The 20,287-nt window shown below is 40.5% G+C and overlaps 1 protein-coding gene across 1 annotated transcript in view; it reads right to left on the reverse strand.

The window, feature by feature from the left end:
- Positions 1-20,287, reverse strand: part of LOC103369283 (proton myo-inositol cotransporter-like) — a 113,572-nt gene that overhangs the window by 86,880 nt on the left and 6,405 nt on the right. Inside the window, exons 3-4 of the mRNA XM_008297960.1 lie at positions 3,626-3,785; positions 398-606 (exon numbers count right to left, since the gene is read on the reverse strand). Coding sequence (XP_008296182.1) covers positions 398-606; positions 3,626-3,785 — 369 coding nt within the window. The remainder of the gene's footprint in view (positions 1-397; positions 607-3,625; positions 3,786-20,287) is intronic.

Here is a 20,287-nt window from a genome sequence, read left to right on the forward strand (position 1 = left end):
GCATTGCAAGAGACATTTTGTCAAACTGCACAGAATTAGTTTTTCTCTCTACTTCTAGTCCTGCTTGTTCTGTTTCCATAGAGGTGCAGGACTTTACATTGCAGTGAAAAATGAGCCCACAGTGAGTGAAAATGTGCCTTAGAACTGTTTTGGGGTTCAGAGGGTTAAAATCAACATGTTTGTCTGCAGCAGGTTTCTCTCCTCTTGTGCCATATTTGCTGAAATATTAACCAACACTTGCTGTGACCACTAGTAACCATCTCAATCAACCAGGACTAAAACACACTGTGTAGCCTCACCTGTGCACGAAAAGAAACTCCACAATAAAGAACAACCAACAGCTGCTCGTACAGCGGTGTAGTGTTTCCAGATTCCTCCCCTTCCTCCTTCCTCTTACCTCCTCCGCTGTCCTTCTCCTCCTCCTCGATGCTGTTCTTGATGCCGTCGTACTCCTCGTCTATGTTCTGGTTGCCTCTGATCTGGCTGAGCACTCGGCGGGCCTTCTGGGTCAAACCACGCTGGATCAACCAGCGAGGGCTCTCCGGCAGGAAGAGGAACCCCATGAACTGGAGCACGGCGGGGAGCACCGACAGACCCAACATGTACCTGGAGGAGGGAAGACATGGCTTAGCTGTGATCACCATCTACCAGCTTTCTTTTTGTTTGTTTTTTTTTGCTGCTGACAACTTTGCAAAGGTTCAATGTCACGCAAATGTTTAGTTTTTTTTGTAGAGAATTAGCTTTCAGTGAGTCTCCCACCACATTCAGTTTATGTTGCGCTATCCGCAGGCAAGCGTCGGGTGGTTTACTTCATTAAAATTAAACACCGGGGAAAATGTCAAGGCTTTATTGAGATTTGTGTGCTCGGAATAACCTCAGCATTTATATTTAGCATTTTCAGAATACGCTGAGGCCTCATTTGCAGTACAGCGGCGTAGGAAAAATAAAACAGACGTAGGAACACAAATAAGAAAATGTCAAAATTTGTCAAACAGTAAAAAGTATTAATACGTTTAAAGCCAATAAACTGACAAAAACAAGAACAGGAGGAGGTAAAACAAGCTAAAAACCTACATTTAGGAGTGGGTGTAGGATGTTCTGCAGCTACACAGCGAGAAAAAAATGGTTTTCAAAGCTCAGTAAAAGCAGCTATTCAATCATTGTTGTAAGTAAAACCAGTGAGGACCTTATAAATAACTAAAACACAGTCAATCACACATTACAGAGCAGGAGGGCCACCCAGCCTTAGCATACAGTTGAGTATTACACCTATAATCAGAGATAAACAGCGTCCAACGGCTTTAAAGTGGCAGCATGAATGTACGGTTTAGCCATAATTATTAGCAGCCACGCCAAATTTCTATTTATAGTGACGTTTTATTTTGAAAAATGGGTTTCGTCTGGCTTGAACTGACAGAAATAATTAAGAAAAAACATTGTACAAGAGATGTTAATGATAAACTTTAACTACCTCAATGCTTTTTGGGTTTTTTTTTTCGTTCAAAATTATTCATTTTGTCCGAGTAATCAGTTGCAAAGCTTTTATTTGCTATCATCGCCAATGACAAGGTTGCTGGCATGAATTCTGGACCAGTCCCCTTTATCTCCAGGTCGTCGAGGTTTCTTTGTCGTCACTCTGGTTTTCTCCACAGATTCTCGATGGGATTCAGGTGTGGACTCAGGCTGACCAGCTCCAAAACATTAATATTGTTTTCTGTTAATCATCTCAGATAATTGTGTCGCTGAACTGTCCAGTGCTGCCCAACTAGTTGTGTCATCGTTCTCCTCTTGAATCTTAACGGCACCTTCTTTTCTCATTTGCTTTTACAGGGTTGTTTGGCTCCAAAACACCCCCAAGAAGCATGATGATACCACCCCCATGCCTGAATGCATTGACAGTGTTCCTGGGCTTGAACAACTTCTGACTATTTTACCAAATGAAACCCATGTGACCAAACAACTCCATTATTGTCTTATGTGACCACACAACTGGTGACAAAAAACGTTCTTATTTGCCCAGGTGAGCTTTTAGAGGTTGGGTCCTCTTTGGTCTTCATGCATGGCCACCAGAACCAGAACTGCTCAGATTCATCAGGACGGTCTTACTGGTGATCCTTGGATTCCTTGGGTCACTTCTGACTCCCTACCAGCCCTTTGAGATCTTTCACAGCGTGGACCTCCTTGTGTTGTTGGATGATACTTTGCATTGTTGCTGCTGGCTCTTGGATATGGCTTTACAGGCTTTACCCACCTTGTGAGCAGCCTCACCTTTATAACCCTAATATTAAACTCAATAAGCTCTTTGGTTTTAGCCACGACTTGTAATTGACGAATAGAACTACTGCTGTCAGTCTGTAGTCTTATTATAACACCCTACAACATGGTAGAAATTGCCTTAAAAGCTGCTTGTTCTCCAAAATGTGCAACAATTTCAAGATAAAAATAATTGTGGAGGTCGCATTTTACGTAAAAATGGGAAGAAATATGTAGAAATAGTTCAAACTCATCTCTTCTTAGCATCTTTCACGGCCTGTTTATGTCATTTCCTGGTAAAAGGAACCAATCGGTCAAATATAAGTTTACTAAAAATCAAAATGAAGAACTGGAATTAAACAATTTTTTACGTAACTGTCACCAAAATCCAACACTGAAGAAAAGTAAATCTGTCTAAAATGCAGAAAAACATGATTTAGTTTTAAATTTTTGTAAATGATTTTTAAAAAATCTCGACTACGTGAGATAAAGTATTGTAATTAGTGGATTTCCATGCAGCCAACATGACATTTACTAAGATTTTAGCAGCTTAAGGATGTGTTTTGAGAGCAAACAAGGTTTCAAACAAACCATTTTGTCAAATTGAAAACACAAATGAGCATTTTTTTAATAATGCGGCAGAATAACTTGACCCAAACGCTGCACAATCGTGTAAACACTCTCGTTAATCAGGGTTAAACACATTCTCTTACTGGGTTTCTCTGCGAAGCTAAAGCTTTATGTGCCGGTAAGGCGAGGCTAAGAGGGAAGAAGGAAGGTGAATGAGGAGAGAGACGACTGTAATAATGACAGATTGTCAGAGGCTGAAGTAAACAGCCAGACACATTAAGCTTTTCTTCTGCTTCGCGGGCAGCTGCGTCAATCAGAGAACATTCATACGCTAAACTCAATAAGCGTCTCCGAGGAGCCATTATCATGTATGAATCACAGCAATCTGGGACTTTCTGAAGCATCATGTTTAGCAGAGCCGCAGCTGAGACCGACGCTTTCAAAAAGGGGGCGATTGGGATCTGCGGGATCTCGCGGCTCGATATTCGAACGATCTGGAGGCTGCAAAGACAGAAAAGACGAGTAACCGATGGAAAAAAGTGGAAAGAAGTAGCTTTCCAATGCTCTGGGTAAATGTTAGGGGCTGACCCGCGCATGTGTTGACATTTTCTATGAGGGGTCTGAGCCTGGACGACTTTTTCTGGCATTTGATAAGAACCCCAAGAAAAGACGACGCTGCGATCATATGTGACGATATGTGTCTCATTTATATTTTTTAACACACGAGTGGCATTTGGGAGTTTACGCGTGAACCGTGGGAGGTGGTTTTTGTCACACATTGAGTGCAGAGCGGACGTCTGACCTCCAGCCGTCGCGCTGCAGGTAGCTGAAGGCGCCGTCGATGAGGCTGGCGGTGAACTGCCCCCCGGTGATGAACAGGGTGTTGACGGTCACCAGCTGACCTCGGAGGTGCGGCGGCGAGGCCTCGGCGATGTACACGGGCACCGTCATGGAGGCAATGCCTGCAGATGAGAGCAAGAGGAAGAGGAGGGGAACGTTACACAAGCTTATCGGCTTAACGCTTAAAAAAAACAGCAAAATTACACCATTTATCAGAAACAGTAAAAAAGAGGAAAAAAATCACAGAATTTTTCAACTTTTTTGACACTCCTTGAACTTATCAGGCAGGATTTTGGGTTTCATCTTAAAAATTAGTCAAATCTAAGCTTAAAGATGTGATATTTATTAAAATCATTTCATTTAACATTTAAAAAATAGCTCAAAAACAAACTGTTGCAGTAACTACATTCAGTAATAAAACACTCTGAGAAGCCATTAATGACTCAGCTGTGACCTGAAAATAACCTTAAAATTTGAATTTCACAAGAATTTCTCCGTTTTGAGTTAATTTATCAACGAAACGGTGAAATTCAAGTTTAGCACTGCATGTATTATTAAAATGAGATAAAATTAATGGCAGTAAACACAAAAAGTAGTTCTGGTTCTGTAGCTTTCACAAAGACTTAATTGCATTATAGAAGTTAATGAATGCATTTTAATTAGTGTAAATTATCTACCTGTATTATATAGTGGAGGTAATTTCAATTTTTAAAAAAAATGCTAATTCTAGAAAATTACTGTATTTTATTAGATGGTATTTACTATTATTTTGCTGCATTTTGTTTTGTTTTATTTTATTTTTAGGCGTCCTAGCTGTCAAAACATTACTATTTTCTCTTTCAATATTTTATTATTTTATTTTTACTGTGCATGAATGCCTGAATTACTCCAATATTCCAAATCATTATTATTGTTTGAGCAGAGTTGTAGGTGAGTAGGTGTGCTCAAGCTGCAGTGTCATCTAAGCCATATTAGGGAAGGAGGGGATTATTTTGATTAAAAAAACTTTAAAATATCTAACTCTGATAAACAAAGGTGAGTTTTTTTAGGGCTTATATCAACAACCAGAGAGGGAGCTTAACGTAAAAATAAAAATAAAATGATTATTATAAATGATTATCAGAAATGATCACTATGATGCTAGTATTTTCAGATTATATTGTTTTTGATAAACTTTAAAATCTCAAAAAGTGTTTCCTAAACTGAGGGACGTATTACTGTTATTGGAATTAATTTCTGATGTAAATTACTTAAAATCATCGTATTTGACATCAGCAGCAGAAGCGGTGACGTCATGAAGCTCTGAGGGAAACCCGACGGACACAAACAAACACAGCAGTCCATCTCAGTAATGGGCTGTGGAAACACACACACACACGCTGCACACACACTCTGACGACAACACGCACGTACAGTCACGTGCACGCTGCTGCACACACACACACACACGAAGAACAAACAGTGTGTGTTTGATCAGGACGTCTGTGACGAGGTGCCGTGAGACTGAAGCTCTCTGCAGCTGGCTCCTGATAAGCTCTATTAATAGTCTGCCAGTGCTTTCTGCCCATCCCTCCCCTCACCACCTCCACCTCTGCTCCACCTCCCCGCCGCCGCCACCGCCACCGCCACCGCCAAACCCTGCCCTGAACGGCCGCCATGACTACGTGGCTACCCGTTGCCATGGCAACCCCCCTCGCAGCCGCGCTGTCTCCAAGCGGGCACCACACTGTGGCTGCTCTGGGAAGACAAATCGATAACCGAGAGAGAAGAGGAAGAGGGCTTTTTTTTTCCCCCACTTCTTTTTTTGTCACTAGATCCTAAGAGAGAAGAAAGAGGTTTTGGGGAAAAAAAAGAAATCATCATCATCAGGGTTTCAAAGCAACCCAGATACAGTTTTCACACCTGAAGGGTCTGAACACCGACATTTCTTTCATTCATGAGAATCCCTCTGTGAGTGTAAAGGACCACAACAGGTCGTACAGAATGTTTAAAACTTGGGTTGCTCAGTTTTTCAAGATTATTTCGGCTCCAAGAGGGCGCAATATTAGCTAGTGGCCGTCAGTTGCACAACACTGTAAAAAATGAACCATATTTAACTGCAACCTTTTCAACAATTTGCAGATTTCACAGATTTTCACTGTTTTGAGTTAATTTATCAATGAGACGGGGAAATTCAAGTTTAGCACTGCATGTATTATTAAAATGAGACACAATTAATGATCATAAACAGAAAAAGTAGTTCTGGTTCTGTAATTTTCACACANTCAGTTTTTCAAGATTATTTCTGCTCCAAGAGGGCGCGATATTAGTTAGTGGCCATCTGTTCTACAACAGTGTAAAAAATGAACCATATTTAACTTGAACTTTTTCAACAATTTGCTGTTGTTTTACAGATTTTCACCATTTTGCAAAATTATAGATCGCATCTAATAAAAATCACAGAAAATTGTATTAATTTACACGTTGACTGTTGAATTGTGTTATTTTTACTCTATTTAGACCAGCATAAAATATTATTATTAACAGAATTTTCCATTTTTTGGAAGACAAGGGATGTATGTTAAGGACTGAAAAATAGTAATTAATTTTTTAACTGTTTTTTTTTTTTTTTGAAATTACAGATAACACTGAGTGAAATAGCAGAAAATAACTTTTATTTACTGTATTTATGTTGAACTGGAAAGAAAAAATAAAATTATGTCTAAGTGGTAACAGATTTTTAATGTAACAATTCTTAGTTTAATGGATTTTATCTATTTAAATTTAATTCATTAATGAATTTATTTAGTGTTGTGTTCATGCACCTACCTTGGATAGGCATCTGCCAAGTATTATTTACTCACATTCTTTAAAATTTCACCAAAAATAACACATTTGCCCTCCACAGATTCAGTAAAAAACAAAAAATTCTGCACTCCTTGGCACAAACATGACAACACGACTGACTCCACTGCATCCGACAGTCACGTGACTAAAATTCAGGGACTTTTCAGCAGAACTTGGCTGAACGACAGAAAATTCGACTTTTGTTTATTCTTTTTTAAGACTAATGCCATCATCACTGTGTTAAACTGCACAAAATGCATTTTGGAGTTTTATCTTCTTGTATTCGTGGTTGTTCTGTTTCCATAGAGGTACAGGACTTCATATTGCAGTGAAACATGAAGCCACAGTGAGTATAAATGGAGCAAAAACAACGCCCAGAAACTGCCTGGAGCTTCAGAGGGTTCATTTAATGCCAAATAACAGGTCAGAGGACAGGCTTCCTATTGGCTTTTACAAGACGTTTTCCCACCTTGCTTATATCTTTTATTAGACTGATTTCATGATTCATTTCAACAAGACTTCCTCCACCTCCACCCAACTCTAAATCAAGCCTCAATTTTGCTTATTCACAAGAAAGATAAGAACCCCCGACGATGGAAGCAGCTGGAGACCAATGAGTTTGTTAAATTCGGATGTAGAGCTCCGAGCCAAGATCTTAGCGAGCCGTTTGGATCGCTGCCTGCCAGATATAATTTCTGAAGATCAAACGGAGTTTGTTGGAGGACGCCAATTATCGTCTAATATTAGAAGATATTGTGCTTTCTCCCAACACTTTCCCAGGGAGCTGAAATCTCGGCCAGTCTCTCCAAGAAAGAACTTTTGCTTCGCTCACGGCTCAAGGAAGTCTTCTATTAGAGCGGAAAAGCCTGAATCCACCTTTTAGAGATCCTGGCTAACTGATTCAATGTCTTTTCTGTCATTAGAAAAGGTGAAACACTCATTAGGAGGTTCATGCGCCAATTTCTGCAAAAGATGGCAGCCAATTATCTCATGTGTGAAAGCTTTTCTCTCTCTGGACCCCATCGCTGCATCCATTCTGCCTTTTTATCGCACTTCCTTTCCTATTTTATTTCAATTTATTTGACTCTTTGTGTATGTGTTACATGTGTTTTTAGTTCTATGTGTGTGTTGTTGGAGGACGGTGCTGCTTTGCTTGTAGTTTTAGTTGTTAAACCCCCAAAAAACTAGAAAAAACAACACCTAAAAAGCAGCGTTACACCTTATATTTGATATTTGTATGATGGTATCAAAGCACTTCGTAAAGGATGCTCAGTAAATAAAGACAGACTTGGTTCAGTTTCAGCACCAAAACAGACAAAAACCATCTGCGGAACGCTCCAGCCTGCTGCTCCGACGTTCCCGCCTCGTACATTTTTTTATTCAAAGTGGTTCCTTGACTGTGCAAACATATCCTATGGATTTAGAGTCAAGCCTTTATCTTTGTTATGACTAAAAAAAGGATTATCATCTGATGGCGGAAATCCGAGATCCAGATCACTGCTGAAATCTAATTAACTGCTCTTTGGCACGAAGCCTGTCTGCTCAGGCCAATTTGACAGAAATCCATTCATGAGCTTCAGAGAGACGCTGCTGAAAGGCACAGACAGGAGAAATCTAACCTCTCGCAAAGGTTACAGCAGAGCCAGGACTTGGTAAATGAATCATTTCAGCTGTGAGTGCGGCGTGTTTGTTGTGCCGGCTCACGACGTCGTAGCATCTGTGACGACACCGTGAAGTTTCTGAGGGTGTTTTTTTGGGGGGTGGGGATAAAGTCTGGAGAAGAATGGAACCTTGAATGTTGAGTCCATCTTTAATATTCAGCGGCGGTGGTCGCTGCCTGCTCTGTACTTCAGGAGTATTAGCAGCACTCTGTCCTGCTGCTGCTGCTGCTTGGAAGAAGACGATTTTACTTGCATAACCTTTTAACCCTCCAGATGCAATGCTGTATGGATCTTTCTAAGCAGGGCCATCACAATCCTGACGTTCTAGTTGACAGTTGTCATACAGATAACAAAAATAATAATCAATTCAATCATCTTTTTTGTTCATTTTATAGTTTTAGATGAGTGTTATTAGCACCTTTGATTGCCCCTTATTGGTCATCCCATTCTCATTTGGCTAGAAACCAAAATATGTTCACAGCAGCCCGGTGGTGTTGTACTTCACCGCCAAACCCATGACTTTAATGTCAATAGATGCTGATAGAAATTGGGTAGTGGCTCGAATATTAAAGGTTAGACACCCTGAGATAAATAGTTGGTGCCATTAAACAATCGCAGAAGAAGGGGGTGCAAAAATATGAAAACTGTGTTTATATAATATATGATATCATTCTAATACAGCAGTTTGTCACCAGTCTAAACTTTGCAAGATAGTGGCAAAGCAAAAGCCGCTGTTGAAAGAAAATCATATTAAATCTTGACTAGAGTTCCTCAGAAGGCATGTGGGAAGTCAACTGGAAGAAGATTCATTGGTGGAAGGAGACCTAAGTTGAGCTAAATGGTGACCAGACTATACACCAAACACTGCATGGTGGAGGCATCATCATGATGTAGGGATGCCTCTTAGCAGCTGGTAAGCTTGGAAAGGCAGAAGGTAAAACAAAGTATAGAGAAATCCTGGAGTCTGTGAGAGAACTGCGACTTGGGAGAAGACTTGTTTTCCATCAACGTAATGACCCGAAGCAAACAGCCAAAGCTACACAAAGAGACAACGATGTTCTTGAGTCATCGAGTCAGAGCCAAGACCTCAATCTAGTTGAGGATTTGTGGCTGGACTCTAAAAAGGGCTACAGTCCCTGTGTAATCTGACAAAACTTGAGCAGTTTTGCAAAGAAGGATTGTGTAAAACGCCAACGTCCAGATGTACAGGGTTGACCGAGACGTATCCAAACAGACTCAATGCTGTAACTGCAGCTAAAGGAGCATCTACTGACTTGGAGGGGTTAATATATACACGCAATCACTTACTTTACATTTTATACTAAGAAACTTGAAAGTCTTTTTTGCGAGTTCCTGTCAAAAAGCCAAATTATATTGACTCATCATTCAATGTTGAAAAGCGATAAAATGGAAAAACATCAAAGCGGAGGCTGGATACTTTTTATAAGCCCTAAGTAGATTGAGTTCCTTCAGGCGTCCAGCGTTTTGCCAGTAAAAATCCTCGTCATTGTTGTTGCGGCATTAGTCAGCCGGCAGTTGGAGACTTTCCAGGCTTAAATGGACACGAAACTCGATGAATCATCAAGCATGTGTTGGCATATGTGTTTCTTTCTTTGGGGGAAAAAAGGCACAACTACATATTCCGCTAAAAGTACGGAAACTAGTGGGTTTTTAATAAACTTTTTTTCGCCAACAAAGCTGCTAAACTGAGTGAAACACCTGAAAGTATCTGAGCCATGATAAGAGCTGGTTGGATTCTCTAAATGCTGAAGTTAGGTGCTTCATTCCTTATCTCTTTCTGCGTAAGATGCACCGGTCCATACTTTACAAAGCGAGATAAGGCCATCCAATTCCAGCGACGTGAAAAATGGCACCATCCACAGCAGACCCAACAACATGCACCAACTCGTGATCACGTAGCCTGAAGTACAATCGGACTCTTAACACCACTTTGAACCATTTCTAAGACTTCCTCTATCGAGATCACGAAACAATTCTGAGGAGACGCATGGCGTAGTTTTGTTGCCGATTCGACCCCAACTTCACATTTTGAATTCTTCTATGTCGCAGTCGTTGCAGAGAATCATGACTCTTGTAAACAAAAACCAGAAGAAACTGACTGAAAAAGAACATTTCAGTATCGGGTTTCAATGCCACGATTAAGCAGGAGACTGGTTTAAAATGTCAATCTACAGAGGAAATGAAATCTGTTTTCCATCCTGTCAGACAGCTGAATTGTGACCGTGTGTTCCTCCTTCAGCAAACCTCACACAAACAGATTATCAGCTTTAATGCCTTTATCTACATTCTCCTCATACAGCCAGACCTCCTCTTCATCCTTCGTCGCTCTGCTACTCTCCCCTCCTTGTTCTCCTGTTTATCTATTCCAGCCTTATAGATAAACATATATATCACGAGCTTATCTCCGTCCAAACCCCGTCTGCCGCTACGAACAGGCGGACCATCCTCCTGCTGGTGAGATACCGCAGCTGATGTTGATGCATTTAGTGAGTAATGGATCATTTCAGGGAAAATATGTTAGAGCACATTAAAGCTAATGTATTACAGGCCGGTACAAAGATTAAATACTGGACAGTTCACTTCAGATTATTGACCATCGAAAATGAAGTGTTTACACGTCGGAGTCTCAAGAATCCAGTTCCACGTTCAATGGCTTTTCAACTGCTATTGCTTTGCTTATACAGTCGTGACTCGATAATCTGACCCTTAACAATCCGAAAACCTTGCTATCCGACAGGTTTTTAGGAAAAACGAATGGAATCCATTAAAAACAGCCTTAACATACCGACAGCCTTGGATTCTGACTCCGACATGACATTTTATGTCACCAATCAGGATAACGGTGTATTATCTGACTGAACAATCCCACAGATTGGCTACGTTCANAATCATGACTCTTGTAAACAAAAACCAGAAGAAACTGACTGAAAAAGAGCATTTCAGTATTGGGTTTCAATGCCACGATTAAGCAGGAGACTGGTTTAAAATGTCAATCTACAGAGGAAATGAAATCTGTTTCCCATCCTGTCAGACAGCTGAATTGTGACCGTGTGTTCCTCCTTCAGCAAACCTCACACAAACAGATTATCAGCTTTAATGCCTTTATCTACATTCTCCTCATACAGCCAGACCTCCTCTTCATCCTTCGTCGCTCTGCTACTCTCCCCTCCTTGTTCTCCTGTTTATCTATTCCAGCCTTATAGATAAATATATATATATCACGAGCTTATCTCCGTCCAAACCCCGTCTGCTGCTACAAACAGGCGGACCGTCCTCCTGCTGGTGAGATACCGCAGCTGATGTTGATGCATTTAGTGAGTAATGGATCATTTCAGGGAAAATATGTTAGAGCACATTAAAGCTAATGTATTAGAGGCCGGTACAAAGATTAAATACTGTACAGTTCACTTCAGATTATTGACCATCGAAAATGAAGTGTTTACACGTCGGAGTCTCAAGAATCCAGCTTCACAGTCGCTTCATGTTCAATGGCTTTTAAACTGCTATTGCTTTGTTTATACAATCGTGACTCGATAATCTGACCCTTAATCTGAAAACCTTTTTTAGGAAAAACGAATGTAATCCATTAAAAACAGCCTTAACATACCGACAGCCTTGGATTCTGACTCCAACATGACATTTTATGTCACAAATAAGGATAACGGCGTATTATCTGACTGAACAATCCCACAGATTCGCTACGTTCACACTGCAGGATTTAATGCTCAATTCGGATTTTTTGTGAAATCAGATTTTTTTGTAAGTTGGATCACATTTACAATTAAATGCGACTTGTATGTGATCTGCTTTGTGAACTTCATACGACCCAAAAGTGTCCCGCATGTGCAGAAGAGGACACGACGACGTCACACGCAGTGAGCGTGCTCAGTGTTTACAGAAGTAAACATGGATGGTGGCGGTGGAGCGTATCCACCACTGATGGTGGAAACAGAACTGTGACCGCTAACTAAACTGGCATCAATAGCCAAGTACTGCCTGTGCGTTCTGGCCACTTCCACCCCGTTGGAGCGCTCCCCCGAGGTGGAAGTGACCCCCCGACCGCGCTGAATATTCTGATATTCATCATTAATTGAGTCCAGAAAGTGCTATTGGGACCAGCCTACTAGTTATTATAACAACTATAAACAACGAATGTTAACAACAAATGAGCCTTCCAGCATCAAACCCTCCTTCTATCTCGACCTCCGTCTTGACAATCCGACATAAAAGAAGGTTTTACATTTAGTGTTGGATTATCGAGTCACGACTGTGTCTTAAATCTTCAGTGTTTGAAGATTCAGAGATGAGTATACAAAGGGTTAGTTTCTTTGGAAATAGACAGCATGCATTGTTCGGTTGGAGTCGTGTTTCTCAAAAATCTACAGAGTAAGTGGCAGCGCGTGAAGTATTATAATATAAAGTTACTCTGGTAAACATCTGAACAGTCAACACACATGGCAAGTGGAGTTTAGATAGCCTGACCCATCGTCAGAATGGCAAGAAATAACAGAAGCTTTTGTGTTTTAGGTTTTTTTTTTCAGTCCTTTCAAAGAGGAGTCTACGGACTTTCAGTTTGGAGACTTAAGTTCAAGTCCTGTCCCAGACCATGATTATAGTATTGGGGAATAACTGTGGCTCTGCATACTATAGAAGTCTTGCTACATACATTTTCGTTTCCATACTTCACCATCTGCTTTGTGTGAACACTGCCTGCAGTTCACCCAAAAGGTCTTTTAAATTTGTCACGTAACTGTTATTCCCTAATAGCTTCACGGCTGTGCTGCGTTTACGGACTCCCGTGAATGTAGACGCTTTATTTTTGGCAGATTTTTTAAATAAAACATTCAGAATAAAGTGTTTCTGATGAAATATCACCGTTTAAGGTTCGATTTTCTTAAATTTCTCAAACCAAATGACACACAGACGATTATTTCAAGTCACATTTAATATCCGCCAATTCTCTCCATTTTCAAAGTGTCTGGCTCTGATAAGTGGTGTCATTTTGTCAATTTTCTTTGGGTGTTCAGACAGTTAATGGCCCGATAACGTCTGAATGTCGCAAATGTCAAAAGAAAAGTCACATTTAATTGAAAGAGGAAGGCGGTTACAAAGTCCTGGAGCTGTCAAGGCAGACGTCCCTCACCCACCAGACTTGATCGTGAAACAGTTCAAAGAAGTTGTTCTGATTATCTGGTGGGTCTGGAGGTAGACTAGAGGCTAGTGAAGCAGTTTTCTTAACCGATAGCCCTTCAGTTAAACAATTAATCAATAACATGAAGTAAGTACTGCAAACATTATTTCATTTTCCAATACAGAAATTTCTAACAGTGGACACGACATTGGCATGATAGCAGGTGCATCAAGGCTATAAGGGCTTAGTATCACTACTGCACTCTCATTATCAGTCACAGAAAGCTCTGTCATGGTGCCCACTGCCAGCTAAATCACAATGCTTTCTGTTTGCCAACGTGAAACTGCCCATAGTCTAAATGTCTGCTGGCTACAGTAACAAATAATAAGTTCAAATCAAATCAAATCAGGTCTATTGTCATGTTGCTGTACATACACAGTAGTACAGGCAAGATGAGAGAGAGCGTTTCTTCAGGATTATTCAACCAGCAAGTTTTGCAGAATGTACGTCTGGGATAAGACACTAAACGTTCACTGTCTCCTGAAGGGGGCGCTGCATCCATGTGTGCCACCATTCATTGGACATGGTGAACCTCTTCAGGTCCTGGTAGGTCTTCAGGGACACAAAGACACACACGATGCTGCCCAGAGCTGTCTGTCTGTTTGCATCCCCTCCAGCTGTATGTCCGTCTGGGATGCTGTCATGGAGCCATGTTTCTGTTAAAGCAAACACACAGCAGTCCCTCCACTCTCTGTGGGTTTCTCTCCGTAGCTCGTCCAGCTTGTTGTGGAGGGAGCGGACATTGGAGAGCAGGAGGACGGTCCTGCTGGTCTGGAGGGGTTAGCCTTTAGCCTAGCATGGATCCTGCTGGTCTGGAGGGGTTAGCCTTTAGCTTAGCATGGATCCCGGCTCTCTTCCTCCTCCTTTGTTTATGTTGGTACCATTTGTGCTTCCTTCTCTCTTGGGTAACTGCCAGCGTCGTCTCCGATCGGACTCCGTGTTGGTGTAGTTTGTCCACATCACAACCAATCGCTGCAATTCCAGCACCGTTCACTGTCCTGACGCCCAGCAAAGTCTCCCGGTCGCAAGTTTGCAGAATGAACGTTTTGGATAGACAAGACACTCAAAACCTGTCTCCTGAAGGGGGCGCTGCGTCTATGCGCGCCGCCATCACCATGGCAACAAGCTGCATCTCATCAAATAGTAAAAAGCTCCACCTGGTGGTACAACCAGGTACTACAGATTATCTACAATACACATTCTGAAATGCATGTCCTTCCTCTTCTGACTTTTTGCTTAATGTATGTCCAAACAGTAAAACTATTTACAGCAATTACTGGATTAATCGGTTGCACAGTCTGAATGGACACATATTTACAAACTGCACGGTTAGAAATTGAGTCTAAACAGCCAAACATTTGGAAAAAAACGACAAATTTCTGATGTTAAAAAACACCAGACTGATATATACAAGTGCAGTTCAGTACATCTGATACAGAAGATGGCCTTGAAGTGATGCAACTGGTCGCAAGAAGTCCAGTTAATTGAATTCAAAGGTAAAAAAAAATGTAACAGGAAGTATACTGTTGGCCTGTAGTGCACCAATAAATACATTTAAGACTAAGTATGGAGACAAGGTAGGGGCAGAAGACTTCCTAAATGTAACAAGCTGCTGGATTTATAAGCAAATACAAGAACCTTAAAAGAAATTCTGTCTTTAACGGGAAGCCGGGATGCCATTACCGGTGTAATGATTTACATTTTCTGGTAGCAGTTAGAAGTCTTCACTGTGACAAATCTTGAAGGTTAAACGTGTAACAGAAAGAAACCGTTGCCCTGCACCAGCATTGCTTGAATCATGATTTTTAAACATGTCAAGCATTCATATTCCTCTGAAGTTCTCCACTGGAGCCGAAACTGCACTAAAAAAAACAAGCAAATTGACTCAGTTTTTAAGGCGACGCTTCTTCACTCGAATGCGAGTCCATTACAAACGCTCTCGCTGTGCTCCCTTTTCTCGTTAATGAGCTCTCTATTCACCACCGGGGACGTTTCCCAACGCAAACACAGCCCAAAGTCTGGGCCGTCTGGTCCGGCTCGGCCTCAAAGCGCCAGCGCGGCACACTCGAACAAAGAATCTGTCTGGTGTTGTGAAGGCAGCCTCCAGGCTCCGAGTACAAAGCCGGGGAGTGACTCACTTGATCAGAGGACGGGGGAGATACTTTCCTCGACCCACCGTCGCTGTGATCTGCCGAGGAGACAACACAGGACGTTTTCTGGTGCTGAGAGGCTGCTTGTGATGGAGGGAGCTAATTAAGGGGCTAATGGTAGCATCCGTGAAAATGCAAAGTCCCCAAGATAAAGCGACTTTCAAATGGACGAGCGGCGTCAGCGGTCGTGCACTGCATGTCACACTGGATTTACCAGTTTGATTTGGAATTTAAAAAGCATCACACACCACACGACTCCAGTTTTGCAGGTTTTTAATCATGCCGCTCCACTTCGGAGACACAATTCCGCGACTTCACGCTCTTGCAAATTCGTTTCGGGAAATCGAAACGCACAAATGTCAAGCCGCAAACAACTAGTTCTCTGAAAGCTTGACATTTCGGCGATGTGATTTCCACATTACAACTATAATATGCGCATAAACTCCTCATTAAGTCTACACTAAGCTTCCGCCTAGTTAAGATGAAAATCGGGAGTTAATTATATAAACCAACCAATTAATTAGCAAGCCTCCGGGTCATAATTAAACGTTATCACAGTGCAATTAACGGCACTGTTTTCATGCATCTACTGCTACCAAGGACAAAACAATTCAACGTTTGCTGCTGCCGGAGAATTAAGCCAGAAAACACGATTATACACTCAGTGTGTGCTTTTGTCTGAGCAGGTTTCTGTGTGTGTGTGTGTGTGTGTGTGTGAGGGAGTTTATTGTGACTGAATAAGATATTAGAGGTTTGCCAGCTCAGAAACATATCGGTGTCTTCAGCCCCTAAAGCACAAATAAAGAGCACATTGCATTTGGTGGAGACTCTTCGGGGACTTGTAGGATGTCAGACCTGTCTCCTAAACATTATACGACTATACAGCTCGACTGCATTCTCATTTACATCTTTAAAGAAACTTGTTTTCTCCCCGAAAGGAAAGATTGTGATGTGGTGGGAAATGCTGCCGGTTCAAAGGAGACACAAAGTCGGGTTTGCATCTTGTGTGGGATCATTATTCTTATACTTAAAATGAAGTTTTGACTCGTTGTTTGATTGAGTTTAGACTAACCCTTTTAAAATATAACAAAAACAAATCTATAAAATACAGTAAAAATCTTGCAGCAAGAGTGGCAGATGAAATGTTAGGAAACAGTAGAATAAAATAATGTTAAAAAACTGTAAAAATGGCGAAACTGATTGCAAAATAACACTTTTTTTTAGCTGATTAAAATAGTTTACGTTAAACATGTACATCAATACTTTTCTGTGATTTTATCTGAAAAAAAAATCTAAAAAAATGGACAATCTCCTTCATATGCATAATTTGTCTTTTAAATAATAAGAAAAATATCTACAAAATAATAATATATGTTTTGCTGATTGAAATACAGGAAATAAAAATGTAATTTTACATTCAGACATTATAAAAGAATGAATTAATATTTGTAAAAAAAAATACAGATTTTTTTTTTAAATGTAGGTGTTATTCAAATATTTTGGAAGTTTCTTTCAAGGCTTACTATTTTTTTGTGTGATTTTACTAGTCAGCTACGATGGCCGACGGGGGCAAATACACAAACTGCAAAAGCTGCACACACATGAATGTGTAGCATTAACAAAAACGTGCTGTAGAAAGAAAACGCTGCATATCCACTCACACGACGGAGGTGCCCCAGGCCTCTAGGGGCAGTAGTGAGCTTTTCACCTGAGAGGCAGACAACAGTGAGCGAGACAAGTAACGTTAGTTGAGGGAAAAACCAACCCAGCCTCACGGCAATTCATGAAATAGTCACGAAACTTAATGTTATTATTGTTATTATTGTTTCGTGATCCAGGACACCTCTCAGGTGAAACGCTCACTACTGCCCCTAGAGGCCTGGGGCACTTCCATTGTGGGGCACTTCCGTTGTGTGAGTGAATATGCAGCGTTTTCTTTTTGCAGCACGTTTCAGTTTATGCAACGCATTCATGTGTATGCAGCTCGTTTGTGTATATTCACGTCATTTGCCCCCGTCAGCCACCATAGCTATCTGTATTTTAAGAGAACGCAAAATCTATTGAATAAAAGTAAATCGTAAAAAATTTAAAATTAAAGTTAAATACTGTTTTAAAAAGTTGCTGATTTTTTTTTTTTACAGTGTTTACAGTTTGTTTACATCTGATTAGCCTCATCAGATTAAGGTATAATTCAGCTGTTCTTGGGTAAGTTTAGGCACCAAAATGCCCTGATTGGTTTTAAGAAAATGGTACTTTGGGTTAAAACCACAACATTTGAAGCTTCTCTGTTTTCTAATATACGATTGGTTGACTGAAAAAGAGCGACGGTGAAGCAAGAAAATAGAAAAGATGCGTTGATTTTCATTCATAATACATCTCAAACAAATGCAATCTGTTGGGAATTCCCTAAAATAAAACAACTGAGAATGCAGTTTAGCTGTATAGAAGACAGAAAGTTAATTTATGGTTTACCTTGACTGTCCTTGAGAATTTTGTGCAACTCCATAGAAAATGCAGAAAATGTATCATCGTATTTAGAATTTTTTTTTGATTTGCAGCTTTACTGGAGGAGGTACAACTTGTATTTTAAAGGCCAATAAGCAATATTATATCAGAAATGGATCATATTTATACTCATACAAATACAATCACACACCCAAAGTGGCTACAAAGAGCTGGTTTCTCCACATCTTTCTCCAAACATCCTGAAACCCTTTAATTCAATCGAAGCCGCCAATAACTTCTGATCAATCCTGGTCCAATCCGGCCCGTCTGCTCAGACAAACAGCAGCACATATCACACAGCGGTCCCTGTGCCGAGGCAAAGGTCAGCTCAACAATAACCAGCGAGCAGCAGCAAACCGCCGCCTTCGTGTGTGGAAACACCGAGCACCGCCGCCGTATGGCCTTTTCCTGCTTTGACAAACAGCCCCGATGACCTTTTTTTCGGGCCCGAGTCCGGTTCAGAAATGCGAAGCGGTCGGCGTTTCCTCCGAGAAACCGGCGCTCATGTTAATGTGCAGGTGACAGGCCCGGAGCCGGAGTAATGGCACGCGATGAAAAATGTTGTCTTATTAGCGCCTCCAGCAGCTAATTGTGGGGCCAGAATGCGTTTCATTATCTGACTCGTGCATGCTCGGTTAATGACGATTGCTGTACGGGAAAATGTTGGGATTCTTATAATGAAACAGCAACTTGTAATGTAGCAGCCGAAATGACCCGATGATTAGTTTCCTCCCCATATTAGCCATTAGAGCTTGTTGTGTAAATGAACATGAAGCTGCCGCATTTGAAACCTTCATTTTCATGAAGAAAACAACATTTCCAGAACCATTATTTCCCTTTTTTATGTTAAAATCTTACCAAAAATGGAAATGTTCCCCTTCACTTCTTACTGCTGGAGATTCTAAACAAACAACACTAGACTTTGGGTTTTCTAGAACATTTAGAACTTGCAAAACCTCCAAAATTTTCCATCATCAAAAGCTGTGTAACTACTCTAAAGGGAACGCAACAAGACGACATCATTAAATTCTTAATTGACATTAGCTGCTGCACAATTTGAGCCTTTTCTGTTCTTACATTAGCTGTAATTTAGGTTAGTTAGGCTGCACCTGATGCTCCATTTATTGTTGATAATTTATTCCTCATTGATTAGTCTGTTGATTGTATTTTATAAGTAACTGAGTCATTAAAAATGCATTAAAAGATTTCGAAGAAGCACTAGAGGAGTCTTTTTTTGTTGTTGTTTAGTTTATTATTTTTATCTTGTCATGGCAGCTCCTTATTGCTTTTAACTTGATGTCTACTTATTTCTGCATTTGTAAGTGTTTTATTCATGACACTGGTCTACACCTATTTTGGTGTCAAAGTTTTTTGAGTTGATTTTGGACAATTGCAATGTGCTGAATCCAAATGTTACACTGGTTTTGCTCAATGAGGTCAAACTTTTCATATTTTCATAGCTTGCTTTTTTGTTTTATCTGATTTTAGTTTTTTAAATTTTATTATATGCAGAAACAGCTGGATTATGCACAACATATCTTAAAGCTGTGGGAATTCTACAAATAAATGTTTGTTAGGAAACACATGAAAGCCTTTTGTGTCGAAAGGTGGACATAAGTCGCACAATTTTGTTGAATTTAATTTTATAATTCCAGTGGCTACAGACAGAGTTGTGCTTCTTCTTGAAGTTAACTTTATTTGTGTGATTAAAACAAGAAAAAACAAGGCATGAAAGTCATCACCTGTGAGAGTTTGTCCCATTCCGAGTCCATGTTGTTCTGGAGCTTTACGAGGAAACGAGCCTTAAAAGCAGCTCTAATATGTCAGATGAGCAGGTGGGGTCTCAAATCTGATTGGTTAATAGATGTGTGATGAAATTCAAACTAATTAAGGGGAATGTAGATGGACACATAGATGTGTTGCTTATTTTAACCGTTCAGTATTAATGCCTGATTATGTATTTATGAATTGTTGTTGGAGAAATGTTCAGAAAATGATGTTTTTGCTGTTGACCTTTCTGCTATTGCACTGCAGGCTGTTGCCAAATGAGTTGACACAATGCTGATTAAACCCATCACCAGGTAAATCTCTCTATTTTGCAGTAAACTAGAGTTTTAAATTTGCCTTCTGTGGTGGCAAATATTCTGCGTGAACCAGCAACGACCGAGCAACAGAAGGCTGAAGGAATAATGCAAAGCTGACAGTGGAACAATCTGGGAAGCATTCAAGAAAAGTTTCAGATTCTCCAGATAAAATAGAAACTCTGCCTG

This window comes from Stegastes partitus, unplaced genomic scaffold (genome assembly GCF_000690725.1).
Source record: "Stegastes partitus isolate 25-593 unplaced genomic scaffold, Stegastes_partitus-1.0.2 Scaffold1264, whole genome shotgun sequence".
NCBI classification, from domain to species: Eukaryota; Metazoa; Chordata; class Actinopteri; family Pomacentridae; genus Stegastes; species Stegastes partitus.